Source organism: Poeciliopsis prolifica, unplaced genomic scaffold, assembly GCF_027474105.1.
Source record: "Poeciliopsis prolifica strain line A6 unplaced genomic scaffold, Auburn_PproV2 SCAFFOLD094, whole genome shotgun sequence".
In the NCBI taxonomy this organism is placed as follows: Eukaryota; Metazoa; Chordata; class Actinopteri; order Cyprinodontiformes; family Poeciliidae; genus Poeciliopsis; species Poeciliopsis prolifica.
Window position 1 is genome coordinate 175602 of NW_026562469.1, and position 17509 is coordinate 193110.

Below are 17509 nucleotides of genomic sequence, written 5' to 3' on the forward strand. Positions count from 1 at the left end.
CGGTCCGGATGCCTGGCCAAAACGGGTCAGAACATTTCAGCCAGTGATCAGCAGAAACAGAACATCTGAATGTGGGCGGGGCTTAAGATGACTACTGGTAGGACCAGCCAACCAACAACATCCAATCAGATGAAGACTCCATCCTGCTCTCTGATTGGTCCATTTAATAAACAAAGTTACAGTTGCTTAGTTACAATCAGAACATTGTGTCAGCCAGAAAAACTAAAGATGCTTCAGATCCATCCAGAAACTGAGGAGGAAGAGGAGGGAGGAAGAGGAAGGAGGAAGAGGAGGAGGAAGAGGAGGGAGGAAGAGGAGCGAGGAAGAGGAGGGAGGAAGAGGAGGGAGGAAGAGGAACGAGGAAGAGGAGGGAGGTAGAGGAGGGAGGAAGAGGAGGGAGGAAGAGGAGAGAGGAAGAGGAGGGAGGAAGAGAAGAGAGGAAGAGGAACGAGGAAGAGGAGGAGCTCCACTCTTCTTCTCCAGCAGCTGCTTTCAGGAACCAATCAGATCATCTGGACATCTGCAATGCAGCCAATGGCGGCTCAGCAGCAGGTCCAGTGGGGTTAGTGGGCGGGGTTAGTGGAGATTAAAGCTGCAGTTCCTGGTAAAGCGTCCCCTGGTGGCTGCTACGGGAAGCGCAGCGTTGGGTTTTAGTGACAGAAATGTTAGGACAAAATCTGTTCAGTTTGACTAACATGGATCAGAGTCCTGCTGTGGTTCTGACGGTTCTGCTGGAGGTTCAGCAGCTCAACACGAACAGAACCAGTAAACCCAGTGAGGACAGGGTGGCCTGCAGGGCGGGGGCCCGGCTGAGGACCGTGATGCGTCCCTCCACGGCCGGATAGACCCATCCCTTCTTCTCCATGTAGTTGGACAGCACCAAGATATCCAGATGGCCTGGAGGAACAGAATCGTGTCAGAACCGGGTCAGACCCACAGAATCGGGTCAGAACCAGTGGGTTGGGCTCACCGATGCTGTGCTCCAGAATCCCGTTCTTGATGACGTCGAAGCCGTCTCCGCCCATCACCAGGTAGGACGGCAGCACCACGGCGTACAGCGCCGCGTCCTGGACCGGGTCGTAGCGTGGAACCCGACACCGGGTGCACAGGATGCTGAGGCTGCGGACCCGGCGACCCGCGGGCCGGGACACGTCCAGAACCACATGCAGGCCTGCAAGACAGGCAGCGGCCAGGGACCGGTCAGGGGAACTTCTACCTGCGTTCCCTGTCCGGTCGGACCCAGAGGGACCCAGTGGGACCCTTCTGGACCCAGTGGGACCCTTCTGGACCCAGAGGGACCCAGTGGGACCCTTCTGGACCCAGAGGGACCCAGTGGGACCCTTCTGGACCCAGAGGGACCCTTCTGGACCCAGAGGGACTCAGTGGGACCCTTCTGGACCCAGTGGGACCCTTCTGGACCCAGTGGGACCCTTCTGGACCCAGTGGGACCCTTCTGGACCCAGTGGGACCCTTCTGGACCCAGTGGGACCCAGTGGGACCCTTCTGGACCCAGAGGGACCCAGTGGGACCCTTCTTGACCCAGAGGGACCCTTCTGGACCCAGAGGGACCCTTCTGGACCCAGAGGGACCCAGTGGGACCCTTCTGAACCCTTCTGAACCCTTCTGAACCCTTCTGGACCCTTCTGGACCCTTCTGGACCGGTCTTGCCGCAGACCTACCTGAGACCTGCAGGAACTCCCCCGCCTTGCTGCCGTGGCGACGGGCGCCGTGCTCGAAGGCGGCGCGCAGCGTTGACCCTTTCAGCTTCACCAGGTCAAAGGTTCCTCCGAATGGCAGAACCGTCAGCAGGTCCTCCAGCGTCACAGAGCCTGCGGGGCAGAACCACAGCTCGTCCAAACGGATGGAACCCGTACGGGTCGGAACCGGCCCGGCTTACCGTTGTAGGTTTGCTCGTTGATAGAGGAGCGGATGCCGCCGCCGTTTATGATGCAGGCGCTGACGTGGCTCCACCGCTTGTCCTGGAAGGACCGGGTGTAGTTGTCCACCTGGGAGACAGAGACATGAGGTCTACAGAACCGGAACCAGAACGACTCTGGGCCGGACCCACCATGGCGTCGCAGATCAGGTTCCCCAGGTTGCACTCCTGGAAGCGGCAGGCGGACTGCGACGCGTTCAGGAACACCAGCGTCTTCCCCACGACCCGGCCCGTGAAGCTGGTCAGGTTCTGCTTCCAGGCCTCCACCTCGGCCAGAACCGCCGCGTCTGTAACCCATCAGCACCCATCATTCCCAGTGGCCGAGTCTTCCTTCCCAACAGGAAGCTGTGTGGTCAGACAGGAAGTAGCTGTCGCACCTTGTTGGATGCTGCTGTCCAGCAGGATAGGGTTCCCGGTCGACCTCACCACGTTCCCGTCGTCGTCGAAGGTGACCTTGAGGAACCCCAGGTATTTCCCAAAGGCGTAGGCCTGGACCACCGGGACGCGGCGGCCATCTTCCGACGCCTCCATGATCGGGTAATCGCCCTCCGGCCTCTCCAGGGACGGAGGCCGACCTGCATACAGGGGTCAGCGTCGGGGTCAAACGGCAGCCCGTTCAGTTTGGACGGAGCTGAAATGTGTGAAGTTCAATCTGCAGGGACATCAGGTGGGTCGGGAAACGTGACGTAAATCAAGGCTGAGTGATTTTCCACATGTTGGAAATTTCTCCAGTCCGACCAGAACACCGAGGCCTCACAGACAGAACCGGCTCCCTCTACTGGCCAAATGTGGGAAAAGTTCTGAAGAACATTTTAGCTATGATGAAAAACAGATTTTTCCTGAGTGAGCAGAACCGAGTTCTATTGGACTGGGCCGGTTCTGTGTCATGAATGCTCAGACTGTGGAAATGGAAATGAAGTTCCCGGAAGCTTAACGAGATGAACAAAGAGCTTTTGTTCGCCGCAGAGAGACAGATGTGGGTCCAAACCCGGTTCTGTTGCTCTGGTTCTGGACGCAGATCAAACCGGGTCAAAGATGGAAACGTTCATTTGGAGAAACTTAATTACAAATATGGAGCTGATTGTTCTGAGAAAGTTACAATAATGGTCCCAACTCTGCATTCATTTATTCATCCATTCATTCACTCATTCCTCCATTCATTTAATTATTCATTCATTCCATTCATTCAATCATTCATTCACTCATTCATTCACTCATTCATCCATTCAATTTACTCATTCATCCATTCATTCATTCAATCATTCCATTCACTCATTCATTCAATCATTCATTCATTCATTCAATCATTCATTCACTCATTCATTTATTCATCCATTCAGTTAATCATTCATTCATTCCATTCACTCATTCATCCATTCAATTCACTCATTCACTCATTCATTCACTAACTGGTTTCGTCAACTTTGTGGACAAACGTAGCAAAATGTTTCCAGATCTCAGGACGTTTTGTGTTTCTTGAACAGTTTGTTCTCATATTTCTGTGGAATTTCCAGTAAAAATATAATAATTGCAACAAAATGTGAGACCAGTTGGTTTGATCAAATGTTTTTCTCCTGGTTCAAAAGGACAAATGCAGAACAAAAGCAACAAAGTCACCAGAGGAAATGGAGTCTCACTATTTTACTGTTGGAATAATTGTATAGAAGTTATCCATGTGTTGTTTCTTGTCTGTTGGGTCGGTTCTGATGTGAAGTGGGTCCAACAGTCGGTTCTGATGTGAAGTGGGTCCAACAGTCGGTTCTGATGTGAAGTGGGTCCAACAGTCGGTTCAACAGCAGGAGAGGAAGAGCTGTAAACATCTCAACCAGATGGCTTTAAACTATTTAGTGCAGGTCAAGAGGTCGCACCCCAACCAGTTCTTGTTTTTCTTCCTATGTCTGTTGGAATGTGTTCATCTCTGAGTTGCAGCCATTTGTTTCTCTTCCCCCTATAGAGGCAACGAGGGAAACCTGAGGACAAGAAAAGCGTTGAGAACAGAGACGTCTCAGAGTGTTGGAGGTTCTAACTGATGTACGTCTGTCCTGTCCGTTCTCCTCGCGAGTAAAAACTTAACTGGTGTGTTCTGTCTTTATTTCCAGGTTATGTTTCACTAATGTTAGGGGTTTAAACCTGACATTTACTCTTGTTTTCGTCTCGTCGTTTCATTATTTTTGTGGATTTTTGTTTTCAAACAGGAAATGATTGTTATAGACAAGAAGTGATGGGTGATGGTCATGTTGAAATAGAATTTTAAGTTAGCACAATACTGCACAGGATAGTTTGATACATATGAAATATAACTTAGAAAGTTAAAGTACACTCTGTTCATATAAATTTAGATGAAACTAGAACAACGGCTCACTCTCTGAACGCAGATAAATTCTTAAAGGAGGAGTAGACAGAAAACACAGACCTCGACTCCTTAACTCTCTTTAGACAGAGAGTCTGTCTGCCAGGCAATTAACACATTCCTAGCATGGTTCAAAAGTTCACTAGGATCTTAAAACTTTTTATAAATAATTTTATCTATATTAGAATTAACTATATTTCTTTAAGCATGTTTTGAATTAGTAACTTCTTAGATCCAAACTTATAGTCATTATTTAGCATTACATTTTGTGCAAGCTTGGTTAAAAATACAAACTACGTTCTTGTGGAATCATTTAAGGTAGAGATAACGTTCCAGTTCCACGCTGTACATCAGGTCGGAGCCTGGTACGGGAAGAGCTGGAGGTTTGGGTCTCAGAGGTAATAAAATTAACTTTAAGACAGCCCACACAAAGGAAAAGAACACACCTCCTAATGCATACATTTAAATGAGGAGAATACGCAGTCTATAAAATGATTTGTTTTACAGCAGAAGTTGGAATCTCTTTGTGCTGAGTGAGAGTTTCCCGGAGGATGCATCTTCTGTTAATCTTTTGTCTTTTTACTCAGTTCTTTGTTTCTGTTTTGTAATATCTTGGACTTTTGAGAATCTAGGTGAGATGCTTGTTGTAACATTATATATTGCATTGAATTTCTGTGGATAAAACTCTGAATATCTGAAGTCTGACGTCGTATGATTGCTCTTTTCTCCCTCCACATGCAGACACACAAGAACCTAGGACAAAGAATTAATTAACGAGCTAAATCAAGTTATTCCTCTTTTTAATTTTTAACAGTCAATAAAACCAGAGAAGAAGAATCAGACATCTTCTGGATGTTTTATCTGGACGGATTCTGCAGAATCCAGACGCTTAACAATCCAGAACCATGATCCGCTTTTCTCTCAGAACCAACTGGAGAAAAACCTCAGGTTGAGTTTGAACGGCAGCACAGGAGTTCAGCTCTCTGATTGGCTGCCAGGAGTCCAGCTCTCTGATTGGCTGCCAGGAGTCCAGCTCTCTGATTGGCTGCCAGGAGTCCAGCTCTCTGATTGGCTGCCAGGAGTCCAGCTCTCTGATTGGCTGCCTGGGCCTCAGTGACAGGTGTACGCAGCCTACCAGTGTAAAGGAAGGTGTTGGTGTGTCCGCCGATGACCACATCAACGCCGCGGACCTTCCTGGCGATTAGGCGGTCGACGGCGATGCCGGAGTGACCCAGAGCGATGACCTTGTTGACCCCCAGCGTCTTCAGCTTGTCCACCACGGGCTGCAGGGCGCTGACCTCATCCAGGAAGTCCAGGTGAGGTCCTGATGGAGACAGACGGGTGAAACCAGCCTTGGATCACTTCCTGCTCTGACAGACACAAACTGAACCAGAACCTCTGGACAGAACCTCTGGACAGAACCTCTGGACAGAACCGGCCCGGTTGCCATGGAGATGGCAGTCGGGCTTTTTTTTCTCCAATGTTCTTTATTGGTTTTTCAACAATGTTTCCATTAATATACATGTCAGACATTAATACTCTGACATGAAAGGAAAAGGCCAGGGTAGCTAATGTTCAGCTAACATTCAGCTAATGTTCAGCTAATATTCAGCTAACATTCAGCTAATGTTCAGCTAACATTCAGCTAACGTTCAGCTAACATTCAGCTAACATTCAGCTAACGTTCAGCTAACATTCAGCTAATATACAGCTAATGTTCAGCTAACATTCAGCTAATATTCAGCAAATTCAGCTAACGTTCAGCTAATATTCAGCTAACATTCAGCTAATGTTCAGCTAACATTCAGCTAACGTTCAGCTAACATTCAGCTAATATTCAGCAAACATTCAGCTAACGTTCAGCTAATATTCAGCTAACATTCAGCTAACGTTCAGCTAACATTCAGCTAATATTCAGCTAACATTCAGCTAACGTTCAGCTAACATTCAGCTAACGTTCAGTTAACATTCAGCTAACATTCAGCTAATGTTCAGCTAATATTCAGCTAACATTCAGCTAACGTTCGGTTAACATTCAGCTAACATTCAGCTAACATTCAGCTAACGTTCAGCTAACATTCAGCTAACGTTCAGCTAACATTCAGCTAACATTCAGCTAATGTTCAGCTAACATTCAGCTAACGTTCAATAATTCAAAGTGAAATAGTCAAGTATAGAAATAATGATGATTATCTCAGGACACAGCAGCAGATCATCCACAACTATAACTCACCTCATATCCATGTTTTAATGAGGGGTCAAAATCTAGTTTTATACCTGAATCGTCTCCAGAGTTTGTTCAATCTCCTCTCCAGTATTGTTGAACTTTCTTGCATTTCCAGATGCAATGGAAGAACATTTCCTTCTCTTCTCCACATCTGGCACACAGGTCTGGGATCCTCCGTTCTAATCATTAAGCTTTTCTGGCATCTCATATGTTCTCATTAGCCAATTATGTTGCAGAACTTTGAGGCGCGTATTGGTGGCTTGTGTTTGTGCCTCAGCACACGCCTTCTCCCTCTGCAGCCAAGTTCTCCCATGAATCCTCCCTCCAGGCATCGAGCTTCCAGACGACGACTCAGAGGATCCTCCACCGACATGCTGAGTCGTTTGGAGATCATTCCTTTGCATTTCAATAGCAAAGGGATGGAGTCACACTGATTTTGAGATGATCTAATAAAATTTCTCACCTGTAGATATTGAAAATAATAAATATCCCAGATATCATATCTGGCCTTCAACTCCTCAAACGTCATCAAAACCTCTGATTCCACTAGATCTCCTTTTGCCTTTAAAGCTTTTTCAGCCCATTTCCTAAACCAGGATCTTTTTTCATTTCCTTTGTTCAGCCAGGTGAACCCCGTTGAGATCTGGGTCTCACTTTCAAGACAGACCTGGGCAGAAGATGTTGCCTCGTATCGGACTGAGGCGTGACGGGGAGGAGGAATCACCTTCATACTTGTTAACCTGATGCCAAGATCATATTTCTGACTGTGGGGTTTTTATGAGACTGCCCTGCAACGGCAGACGGTCCTATTGCTACAATAAATCATAAAGGGACAGGCAGCTTGTCTACAACCTCGTTTAATTTGAAATGATTTAGCTGTAACTCCATTCGTTATTATTTCAGCATTAGGCTCATTGTATGAAAGTTTGACAGGAATTGTCCCCACAGCCAAATCTTTCCAATATCTCCAATAAATTGGCCCATTCAACTCTATCAAAGGCCTTTTCAGCACCCAATGATAGCAAAGCAGTGTCTGTTTTTTCTTCCATATTATGAATGATTTCCAGCACTCGTCTCACATTATGAAATCTCTGTCTTCCTATAATAAACCTATTTTGATCCCTGGTAATTATTTCAGACAATATTCTCTCCAATCTTTGAGCCAGAATTTTACAAAGAATCTTTAAATGGACACTTATTGCACTTGCTGCAAGGTTTTCCAGGTTTGGGCTCCTCTTAGTGAGGCGGGAGAATAAATGAGTCTAAATACATGTCAATGTTCAGTGATCTGTATTTCCTCTGTAGTTACAGCTGCACTGAGATCTGAGCTCATTGATTCTGAGTTTTTGGTCATTTGGAGGGTTTCTAAGAAAACATTTTGCTTTTGTTCCTCATGCATTATGTCTGAGCTGTATCATTTTTCAAAATAGACCTTAAACATTTCATTGATTTCTAGAGGATTGGTAATAATCTGTCCCTCAGTATTTTCGACTGAAGTAATATTTTTCTCATTTTGTAATTGTCGGAGTCGCCAGGCTGATAAGGAGTTTCTCCTGATCATAGAACGACTGCGTGAGAAAGTTCATTGAACTGTGTTGTGAGAATCAGAGGTTTTATCGTTTGATCGTTTTCCCTCCAGCAGCTCAATGTCTGCTGCTTTGTTTTGTCTTAGAAAACTAATCATTTGACCTCATTTGACCCCTTATATAGGCCTTAAAGGCTTCCCACCTTGAGGAGGATGGTGTTTCATATGTATTGATTTCAAAATAGATGTTAATTTGATTATCTTTGAAACATACACATTCTGGGTCTATGAGCCATTTTGTTTCAATCCCTCCTCGGAGGTTCTCTCCTTAAAACCTCATGGATAAGTGAATTTGGTGCATGGTCACAAATGAAGATGCTCCTGCAGCTTCTTACCAGGCTGGGACAGAGTCGGCGTTTCCCGTGACGTGTACCCCACCACGCCGACCCGCTGACCTCCGACCTCAAAGATCTTGTAGGGCTGGAAGGCGGCGCCAAAGGTGGAGGCCAGAGTCGAGTCGGGTCGGATGTTGGCGCTGAGGACGGAGCAGTTGATGTCCCGCAGGAACGGCTCCATGAGTCCATCGACACCGTTATCAAACTCATGGTTCCCAAAAACCTGAGGGAGAAATCAGGGAACATTCAGAACATCAGGGAACATTCAGAACATCAGGGAACATTCAGAACATCAGGGAACATTCAGAACATCAGGGAACATTCAGACCATCAGGGAACATTCAGAACATCAGGGAACATTCAGACCATCAGGGAACATTCAGAACATCAGGGAACATTCAGACCATCAACATTCAGACCATCAGGGAACATTCAGACCATCAACATTCAGACCATCAGGGAACATTCAGAACATCAGGGAACATTCAGAACATCAGGGAACATTCAGAACACCAGGGAACATTCAGAACATCAGGGAACATTCAGAACATCAGGGAACATTCAGAACATCAGGGAACATTCAGAACATCAGGAACATTCAGAACATCAGGGAACATTCAGAACACCAGGGAACATTCAGAACATCAGGGAACATTCAGAACATCAGGGAACATTCAGACCATCAGGGAACATTCAGAACATCAGGGAACATTCAGAACACCAGGGAACATTCAGACCATCAACATTCAGACCATCAGGGAACATTCAGAACATCAGGGAACATTCAGAACATCAGGGAACATTCAGACCATCAACATTCAGACCATCAGGGAACATTCAGAACACCAGGGAACATTCAGAACATCAGGGAACATTCAGAACATCAGGGAACATTCAGAACATCAGGGAACATTCAGACCATCAGGGAACATTCAGAACATCAGGGAACATTCAGACCATCAGGGAACATTCAGAACATCAGGGAACATTCAGACCATCAACATTCAGACCATCAGGGAACATTCAGACCATCAACATTCAGACCATCAGGGAACATCAGAACATCAGGGAACATTCAGAACATCAGGGAACATTCAGAACACCAGGGAACATTCAGAACATCAGGGAACATTCAGAACATCAGGGAACATTCAGAACATCAGGGAACATTCAGAACACCAGGGAACATTCAGAACATCAGGGAACATTCAGAACATCAGGGAACATTCAGACCATCAGGGAACATTCAGAACATCAGGGAACATTCAGAACATCAGGGAACATTCAGAACACCAGGGAACATTCAGACCATCAACATTCAGACCATCAGGGAACATTCAGAACATCAGGGAACATTCAGAACATCAGGGAACATTCAGACCATCAACATTCAGACCATCAGGGAACATTCAGAACACCAGGGAACATTCAGAACATCAGGGAACATTCAGACCATCAACATTCAGACCATCAGGGAACATTCAGAACATCAGGGAACATTCAGAACATCAGGGAACATTCAGACCATCAGGGAACATTCAGAACATCAGGGAACATTCAGAACATCAGGGAACATTCAGACCATTAACATTCAGACCATCAGGGAACATTCAGAACACCAGGGAACATTCAGAACATCAGGGAACATTCAGACCATCAACATTCAGAACATCAGGGAACATTCAGAACATCAGGGAACATTCAGAACATCAGGGAACATTCAGAACATCAAGGAACATTCAGAACATCAGGGAACATTCAGAACATCAGGGAACATTCAGAACATCAGGGAACATTCAGACCATCAGGGAACATTCAGAACATCAGGGAACATTCAGAACATCAGGGAACATTCAGACCATCAACATTCAGACCATCAGGGAACATTCAGAACACCAGGGAACATTCAGAACATCAGGGAACATTCAGACCATCAACATTCAGACCATCAGGGAACATTCAGAACATCAGGGAACATTCAGAACATCAGGGAACATTCAGAACATCAGGGAACATTCAGAACATCAGGGAACATTCAGAACATCAGGGAACATTCAGACCATCAGGGAACATTCAGAACATCAGGGAACATTCAGAACACCAGGGAACATTCAGACCATCAACATTCAGAACATCAGGGAACATTCAGAACACCAGGGAACATTCAGAACATCAGGGAACATTCAGAACACCAGGGGGTTATATTCGTGTTTGATCATAATCAGGCGTCACCAGAGACTCTCCTTCTGTCGTCTTGTTCTTTACGTTTCTGCATTCACATAAACTCATGATCGCCACATAGTGGACTTAAGCAGAATTCATTCAATCATCACATCCTCCTTTCTTTCAAGTAAGAATGTTACAAAAATAATCCTGTCAGAATTTTGTCTCAGAATTTGTCCATCTTCAGTTTTCACTTCAAATGAACGTGGAGTTACTTCCTGCAGAACAGTTGCTTTGGTTTTCCATCCCTCATCATCCTGAATCCTTACTGGGTCCTGGTATGACAGTGGGTTAGGGTAGAAGCTTTGCTGATCTGTCATAATATGACTTTTGTTTTACTTTCTGCTTTCGTAACTTACACTCCAACTTTGACGATTTCTTTGCTCTTTGTCCTTTATTGTCATAACTTGGCAAAGTTGTACGAATCTTTCGATTCATCAAAAGTTCAGCAGGTGAATATCTGCATTGCAATGGTGATGATCTATAGCTTAATAAAGCTAAATACGGGTCAGAGTTACTATCTGCAGCTTTCTTCAGAAGTTGCTTAAGAATAGAACTCCTTTCTCCGCTTTTCCATTTGATTGTGCATAATGTGGACTTGATGTTACATGCTTAAAATCATATTGTTCTGCAAAGCTTTGCCATTCTCTGCTATTAAAACATGGTCCATTATCACTCACTACAACATGTGGAATATTAGCCAACAGAGCCATCTCAGGATAGTTTGAATAGTAATCAATGATCACTAAATAGTCTTTTCCTTTAAGATGAAATAAATCCATTCCAACTTTTAGCCATGGTGATGTTGGAGTGTCAGATATGATCATCGGTTCTTTGCTCTGTTTGTTTCTAAATGTCTGACATGTTTCACATTTACTTATCAGCACCTCAATGTCCTTATTTAGTCCAGGCCAGAAAACACATTCTCTAGCTCTTCTTGTACATTTCTCCATGCTGAGGTGACCCTCATGAATCCGCTGTAGAATTTCCTGTCTGAACTCACAAGTAACAGTCCATCCACCACACAGATCAGCTTTAACATTGAAAAACTGTGAACTATTGGCCATCCTTCATCCATATTCTGTATGACCAACTGTAACTCTGTATCCTTAGCTGTTGCATCAACTATTTGCTGTAACTTTCTATCTGATACAGGCAACACATTGGACACCAAATTCACATGTATTCAATCAATCAATCAATCAATCAATCAATAAATCAATCAAATGTTATTTGTATAGCACATTTCAGCAGCAAGGCATTTCAAAGTGCTTTAGATCATAAACACAAAAACACAAAGTCATGCATCATATAATAAACAATACATTGTTACATATTACGTCTCAAAAACAATTCTAAACAGGTGTGTTTTTAATTGCGATTTAAAAGAAGTCAGGGTTTCTGCTGGTTTACAGTTTTCTGGAAGTTTGTTCCAGATGTTTGGTGCATAGATGCTGAAAGCTGCTTCTCCTCTCTTGGTTCTGGTTCTGGGGATGCAGAGCAGAACCAGAACCAGAACCTGAGAGTCTGGAAGGTTGATACAACAGCAGATCTTTAATGTATTGTGGTGCTAAACCATTCAGTGATTTGTAAACTAACAACAGTATTTTAAAATCTATTCTTTGAGCTACAGGGAGCCAGTGGAGGGACTTTAAAACTGCTGTTATGTCTCTATCTTCCTGGTTTTAGTGAGAACAGGAGCAGCAGCTTCTGGATCAGCTGCAGCTGGAGGATTGATTTGTTGGACAGGCCTGTGAAGACGCTGTTACAATAATCAATGCGACTAAAGATAAACGCATGGATGAGTTTCTCTAGATCTGGCTGAGACATTAGTCCTCTAATCCTAGAGATGTTCTTCAGGTGATAGAAGGCCGACTTTGTTACTGTCTTTATGTGGCTCGCAAGGTTCAAGTCCGAGTCCATCACTACTCCCAGGTTTTGGGTCTGATTTCCAGGTTTTAGTTGTAATAACTGAAGCTGTGCATTGACTCTAGATCTATAGCTCTAGATCTATAAACATAGATCTATAACTCTAGATCTGTAGATCTAGAGTTATAGATCTATAACTCTAGATCTATAACTCTAGATCTATAACTCTAGATCTATAGTTCTAGATCGTTTCTCTTTAGGTCCAAAATTAATGACTTCAGTTTTGTTTTTGTTCAGCTGGAGAAAGTTTTGGCACATCCACACATTTATCTGTTCTAAACATTTATTCAGTGATTGGATGGGGTCAAAGGTCACCTGGTGACATCGTGATGTAGAGCTGTGTGTCATCTGCATAGTTATGGTAGCTGATATTATTTCCTGTTATGACCTGAGCTAGTGGGAGAATATAAATATTAAATAAGAGGGGTCCTAAGATTGAACCTTGGGGTACCCCACATGTGACCTTTGACCTCTTTGATGAGAAGTTTTCAATTGAAACAAAGAAATCCCTGTTCTTTATGTAAGATTCAAACCAGTCGAGTATCCAACCGGAGAGTCCGACCCAACTCTCCAGTCGATTCAGTAATATGTCAAAAGCTGCACTGAGGTCCAACAGAACCAGAACCAGAACCAGCACCGTGGTTCTCCCACTGTCCGTATTTATATGGATATCATTGAATACTTTGACTAGGCCAGTCTCCGTGCTGTGCTGAGCACGAAAACCAGACTGGAAAGAGTCAAAGCAGTTGGTCATCATGAGGAAACTATTTAATTGTTTTCACAGTTTTTTCAATAACTTTGCTGATGAATGGGAGGTCAGAGGTCAGAGGTCGGCCTGTAATTCTGCAGTAGTGATTTGTCCAGATTGTTCTTTTAGCAGTGGTTTAATGACTGCTGTTTTCAAAGCCTGGGGGAAAACGCCTGATGTAAGTGATGAGTTACTATTTGGATCAGATCTGCAGCAATAACAGGCAGGACTTTCTTAAATAAATGTTCTAGAGTTATAGATCTAGAACATCCAGACAGCAGGAGCTTGAACTTCATTGACTTATAATTTCTTCTAGGGTTTTATAATGAAGTAGTTGAAATTGGGTCATTTTTCCTGTTTGTTCTGTTTGGGTTCAGCAATGGTTCTGGCTTTAGAGTTGATGTGCAGATTAATCCTCTGATTTTTTGAATTTTCTCTGAAAAGAATCTGAAAAACTTGTTCCATCAGCATTAGATTGAGTTTAGGCATTGTTAATGTTTTTGTTTATGACATCTGCAAAGAAAGCCTCCCTTCCATGTTTTAGTGTTAAGTAATAGTTACGTAGTCTTTCTTTGTAGATGTCATTATGAACGTGAAGTTGAGTTTTACTCCATTTTGGTTCTGCCCTGCTGCAGAGTTGTCTTGCAGATCGAACTGTTTGTTCTTTTCTCCATGGAGATTTCTTCCTACCAAACACAACATTTACTTTAATTGGGGCAATGGAATCAATGATATATGAAACTTTAGACTGAAAATCATCTACCAACTGATCTACATCATTACAGCTTAAGGGTGAGGAGGAAGAGTAGATTTGATTAATTGTTTCTGTGAAAGAACGTTTTGTGACAGTAGCTGTTTGTCCAAGTGGATTAAAGGATAAAGAACCTTCAAAGATAACAGCAAAGTGATCCGACAGGGCGACATCAGTTACAGAGACATTGGAAATATTCACACCCTTACTGATAACCAGGTCCAGTGTGTGTTGCTTGTGTGACATGTTGTGTTAAACCAACATTTTCTAAAATATCAGAGAGCTTTTTTGCCCCTCTGTCTTGAGGTTTGTCCACATGAATGTTGAAATCACCAACAATTATTAAACAATCATCATCAATGCATATGAGAGATAGAAGATCATTCAAGTCAGTAAAGAAATTTTCCATTGAATATCCTCTTCAGTTGAACTCACCCTATCATGTGTAGGGTCTCTAGACAGAGCATCAGCAAGAATCAGACGTTTTCCTGGAGTGTAGATCAGTGTAGATTCATACATCTGCATCTTCATCATAAGCCTCTGAATCCTGGGTGACATCTCATTCAGATGTTTTTTAATGATGGCAACCAATGGTCGGTGATCAGTTTCAACTACAAAAGATGGTAAACCATATACATAGTTATGAAACCGTTCTAGCCCATAAGCCAGCCCCAAGCATTCTTTCTCTATCTGAGCATATCTGCATTCAGCTTTTGTCATGGCTCTGGATGCATAAGCTACTGGCTTCCATTGGTCATTCTCAGCTTGAAGAAGAACTGCTCCAAGTCCATCTTTTGAGGCATCTGTCGACAGTTTTCATTTTGTAGTAGGGTCGTAGAAGGTAAGCACTGGTTCTGAAGTCAGATATTTTTTCAGTTCCTTCCACTCTTGTTCATGAACTTCTGTCCACTGGAATTGACTGTCATTGTACAAGAGTCTGCGAATGTTAGTCATCCTTGCACTCAAATTGGGAATGAATTTTCCTATAAAATTAATCATGCCCATGATGCACAGAACACCCGTTTTGTCAGCAGGCGGTGGCATCTTTAAAATGGCTTGTATTTTATCTTCATCTGGTTGAACACCTCGGCCAGATAGTTTGTCTCCCAGAAACAGAATTTCTTTGACACAAAACTCACATTTATTTTTATTGAGCTTCAGTCCATTTTTCCGTATGCGCTCCATGACGCGTCTCAATCTGTCATTGTGTTCTTGAACAGTTGGTCCCCAAATGATGATGTCATCAATGTAGACTCTTACTCCATTCAAGCCTTCTATGATCCTCTCCATTGCTCTATGAAATATTTCTGGTGCAGATTTTATTCCAAAAGGAAGTCTTAGAAAACAGTATCTTCCAAAAGGTGTTAAAAGTACAATACTTGGTCCTGCTTTCATCCAGCTTCACTCACCAGAACTCTTGTGATGCATCCAACTTGCAGCCATCTCACTCATTATTTCCTCTCAAGTGGATATGAATAATGTTTTCTCCTGATGTTCTATTTAGATCTTTTGGATCCATGCATTTTCTTAATTTTCCATTTTTCTTCTTTGTAATCACGATGGAATTAACCCAATGTGTGGGATCTTCCACTTTCTGAATAACCTGGTCATTCAGTCCAGCTCAGTTTTCCATTCCTCTCTTGGTGCTGCTGGAATGTGACTTTCTGATTCGTACCATTAAAGACCGTTGCTTGTTTTTGTTGCTGGTTGTTGCTAAGTTGCCGGTTTATCTCTACAGATAATTAAACCAGATTTGATCCGCAGCCATTTCCGGAGCGCCGGCTGGTGCTGGCCTCTCTCCTCAGTTAGAGTAATACTGAGTCACTGAGCATCTGATCCCTTTTCGCCAATTCATACCACAGTCCTCCAGGGTTCAAAGGTCTTTTCTGCAGGCTGGGAACAAATCCTCTGATTTCAATTTGAAACCAAAGATGTAGCAAGTCTGCAAGCCTTAACGAGGCGCTGCAGGTGATTGGCAGAAAACCTAAACCACAGAGACAGAGCAGGAAGCAGCACTGGGAAACAGGAAGCAGCAGAAAGCAACAGGAAACAGCAGGAAGGAACAGGAAGCAGCACTGAGAAACAGGAAACAACAACCTGGAGGAGAAAACCTCAAGACCAGGACAGAAATCTGAGCAACAAATAGACTGAATGGCCTAGTCAACGTCCAGACCTGAATCTACCTCTGTAGATGTTCAAAGATAAACTCAGAAGACCTGCAGACCCTCGGAGTCACAATTTAAATACATCTGCCACACTTTTCAGATGTTTTACCAATAGAAAATGGAAACGTTTCATCTGCAGGTTCACTTCCTTCCTACCATGGCGTCGTAGCCCAGCAGGTTCATGAAGTGCGCCGCTTCGGCTCCTTTGTACAAAGTGAACCAAACCATTCCCTGGAACTGGTCCCCCGCGTCCAGCAGAAGAACGTTCGGCTCATGGTTCCGGATCCGGCGGATCTCAGTGGCTCTCCGCGCCACGCCGCCGTAGCATTTCTCCGCTCTGCCGCACTTGATGGAGTGCACGCTGGTCTCCTCCACGCGCGCGTGCACGTCGTTGGTGTGGAGCAGAACCAGAGTCCAGTCCGCCGTGGACGGAACCGCGGTTCCGAGCAGGAGGATGATGATGAGGAGGAAGATGTGTTCCATCTGCGCGCTGCGTAAAAGTGAGCCGGAGAAGAAACGCAGCTGTTTACATCCGCTGCTGCTCCTCCTCTTCCTCCTCCTCCTCTTCCTCCTGTCGAACCTCACAGCGACACGAAACATTCTGACCCAAACCCGGTCCCGCTTCCTGGGAAAGGTTCTGGAAAGGCAGACCGGGTTCTGGTCTCGGCCCGGGTTTTTTCAGCATCTGTTAACACATTTCTGTGCTGCTGAGAGCCAGATGTTGGGTCAAAGGTCCAACCCCAGCTGGACCCAACAGAACCAGAACCACAGAATAAACAGCATGTCACTCAGAAAGTAACTTTATCTGCTTGTTTCCAGGCGTGGAGCGGATCCAGATTCCGCTCCACGTTTTCCTAAACTTTTACTGTTTTCATGCGAATCTGCGCAAAACCAAAAATCCACCAGACAGAGAGCATGATGGGAAATCCCAGCAGGGAGGAGGAGGGTGATGATGATGATGATGATGATGACCACAGAGGCTGAAACTTCCTGCTGTTTGATCTCAGACAGAAGCTTCATGTCGACACATTAAAGCTTTAAAGACATTTAGGATGGTCGGTTCTGGTTCTGGTTCCGGTTCTGATTCCGGTTCTGGACAACAGAAACCTTCAGCAGCTGCTGGAAACTCTGAATCAGAGAAGCAGCTTTTGGTTTCAGAGCGAAGGGAATCCTGATCCGCTCCGGGTTTTCCTCTGATGGTTTATTTTAATGAATGCAGCAATTTACCCAGCATGCATCACTCCCCCCATCTGGTTCCTG

The 17509-nt window shown here is 44.4% G+C and overlaps 1 protein-coding gene across 1 annotated transcript; it reads right to left on the minus strand.

Annotated features, from left to right (window-relative positions):
* Positions 1–144: 144 nt before the first annotated feature.
* nt5e (5'-nucleotidase, ecto (CD73)) lies at positions 145–16949 on the minus strand. The gene is given in 10 exon segments (XM_055023006.1): positions 145–897; positions 971–1171; positions 1680–1829; positions 1898–2006; positions 2069–2223; positions 2314–2511; positions 5422–5610; positions 8434–8656; positions 16406–16907; positions 16909–16949. Coding segments are annotated over 10 exon segments (1911 nt in total). The 5' UTR covers positions 16935–16949; the 3' UTR covers positions 145–739.
* Positions 16950–17509: the final 560 nt, after the last annotated feature.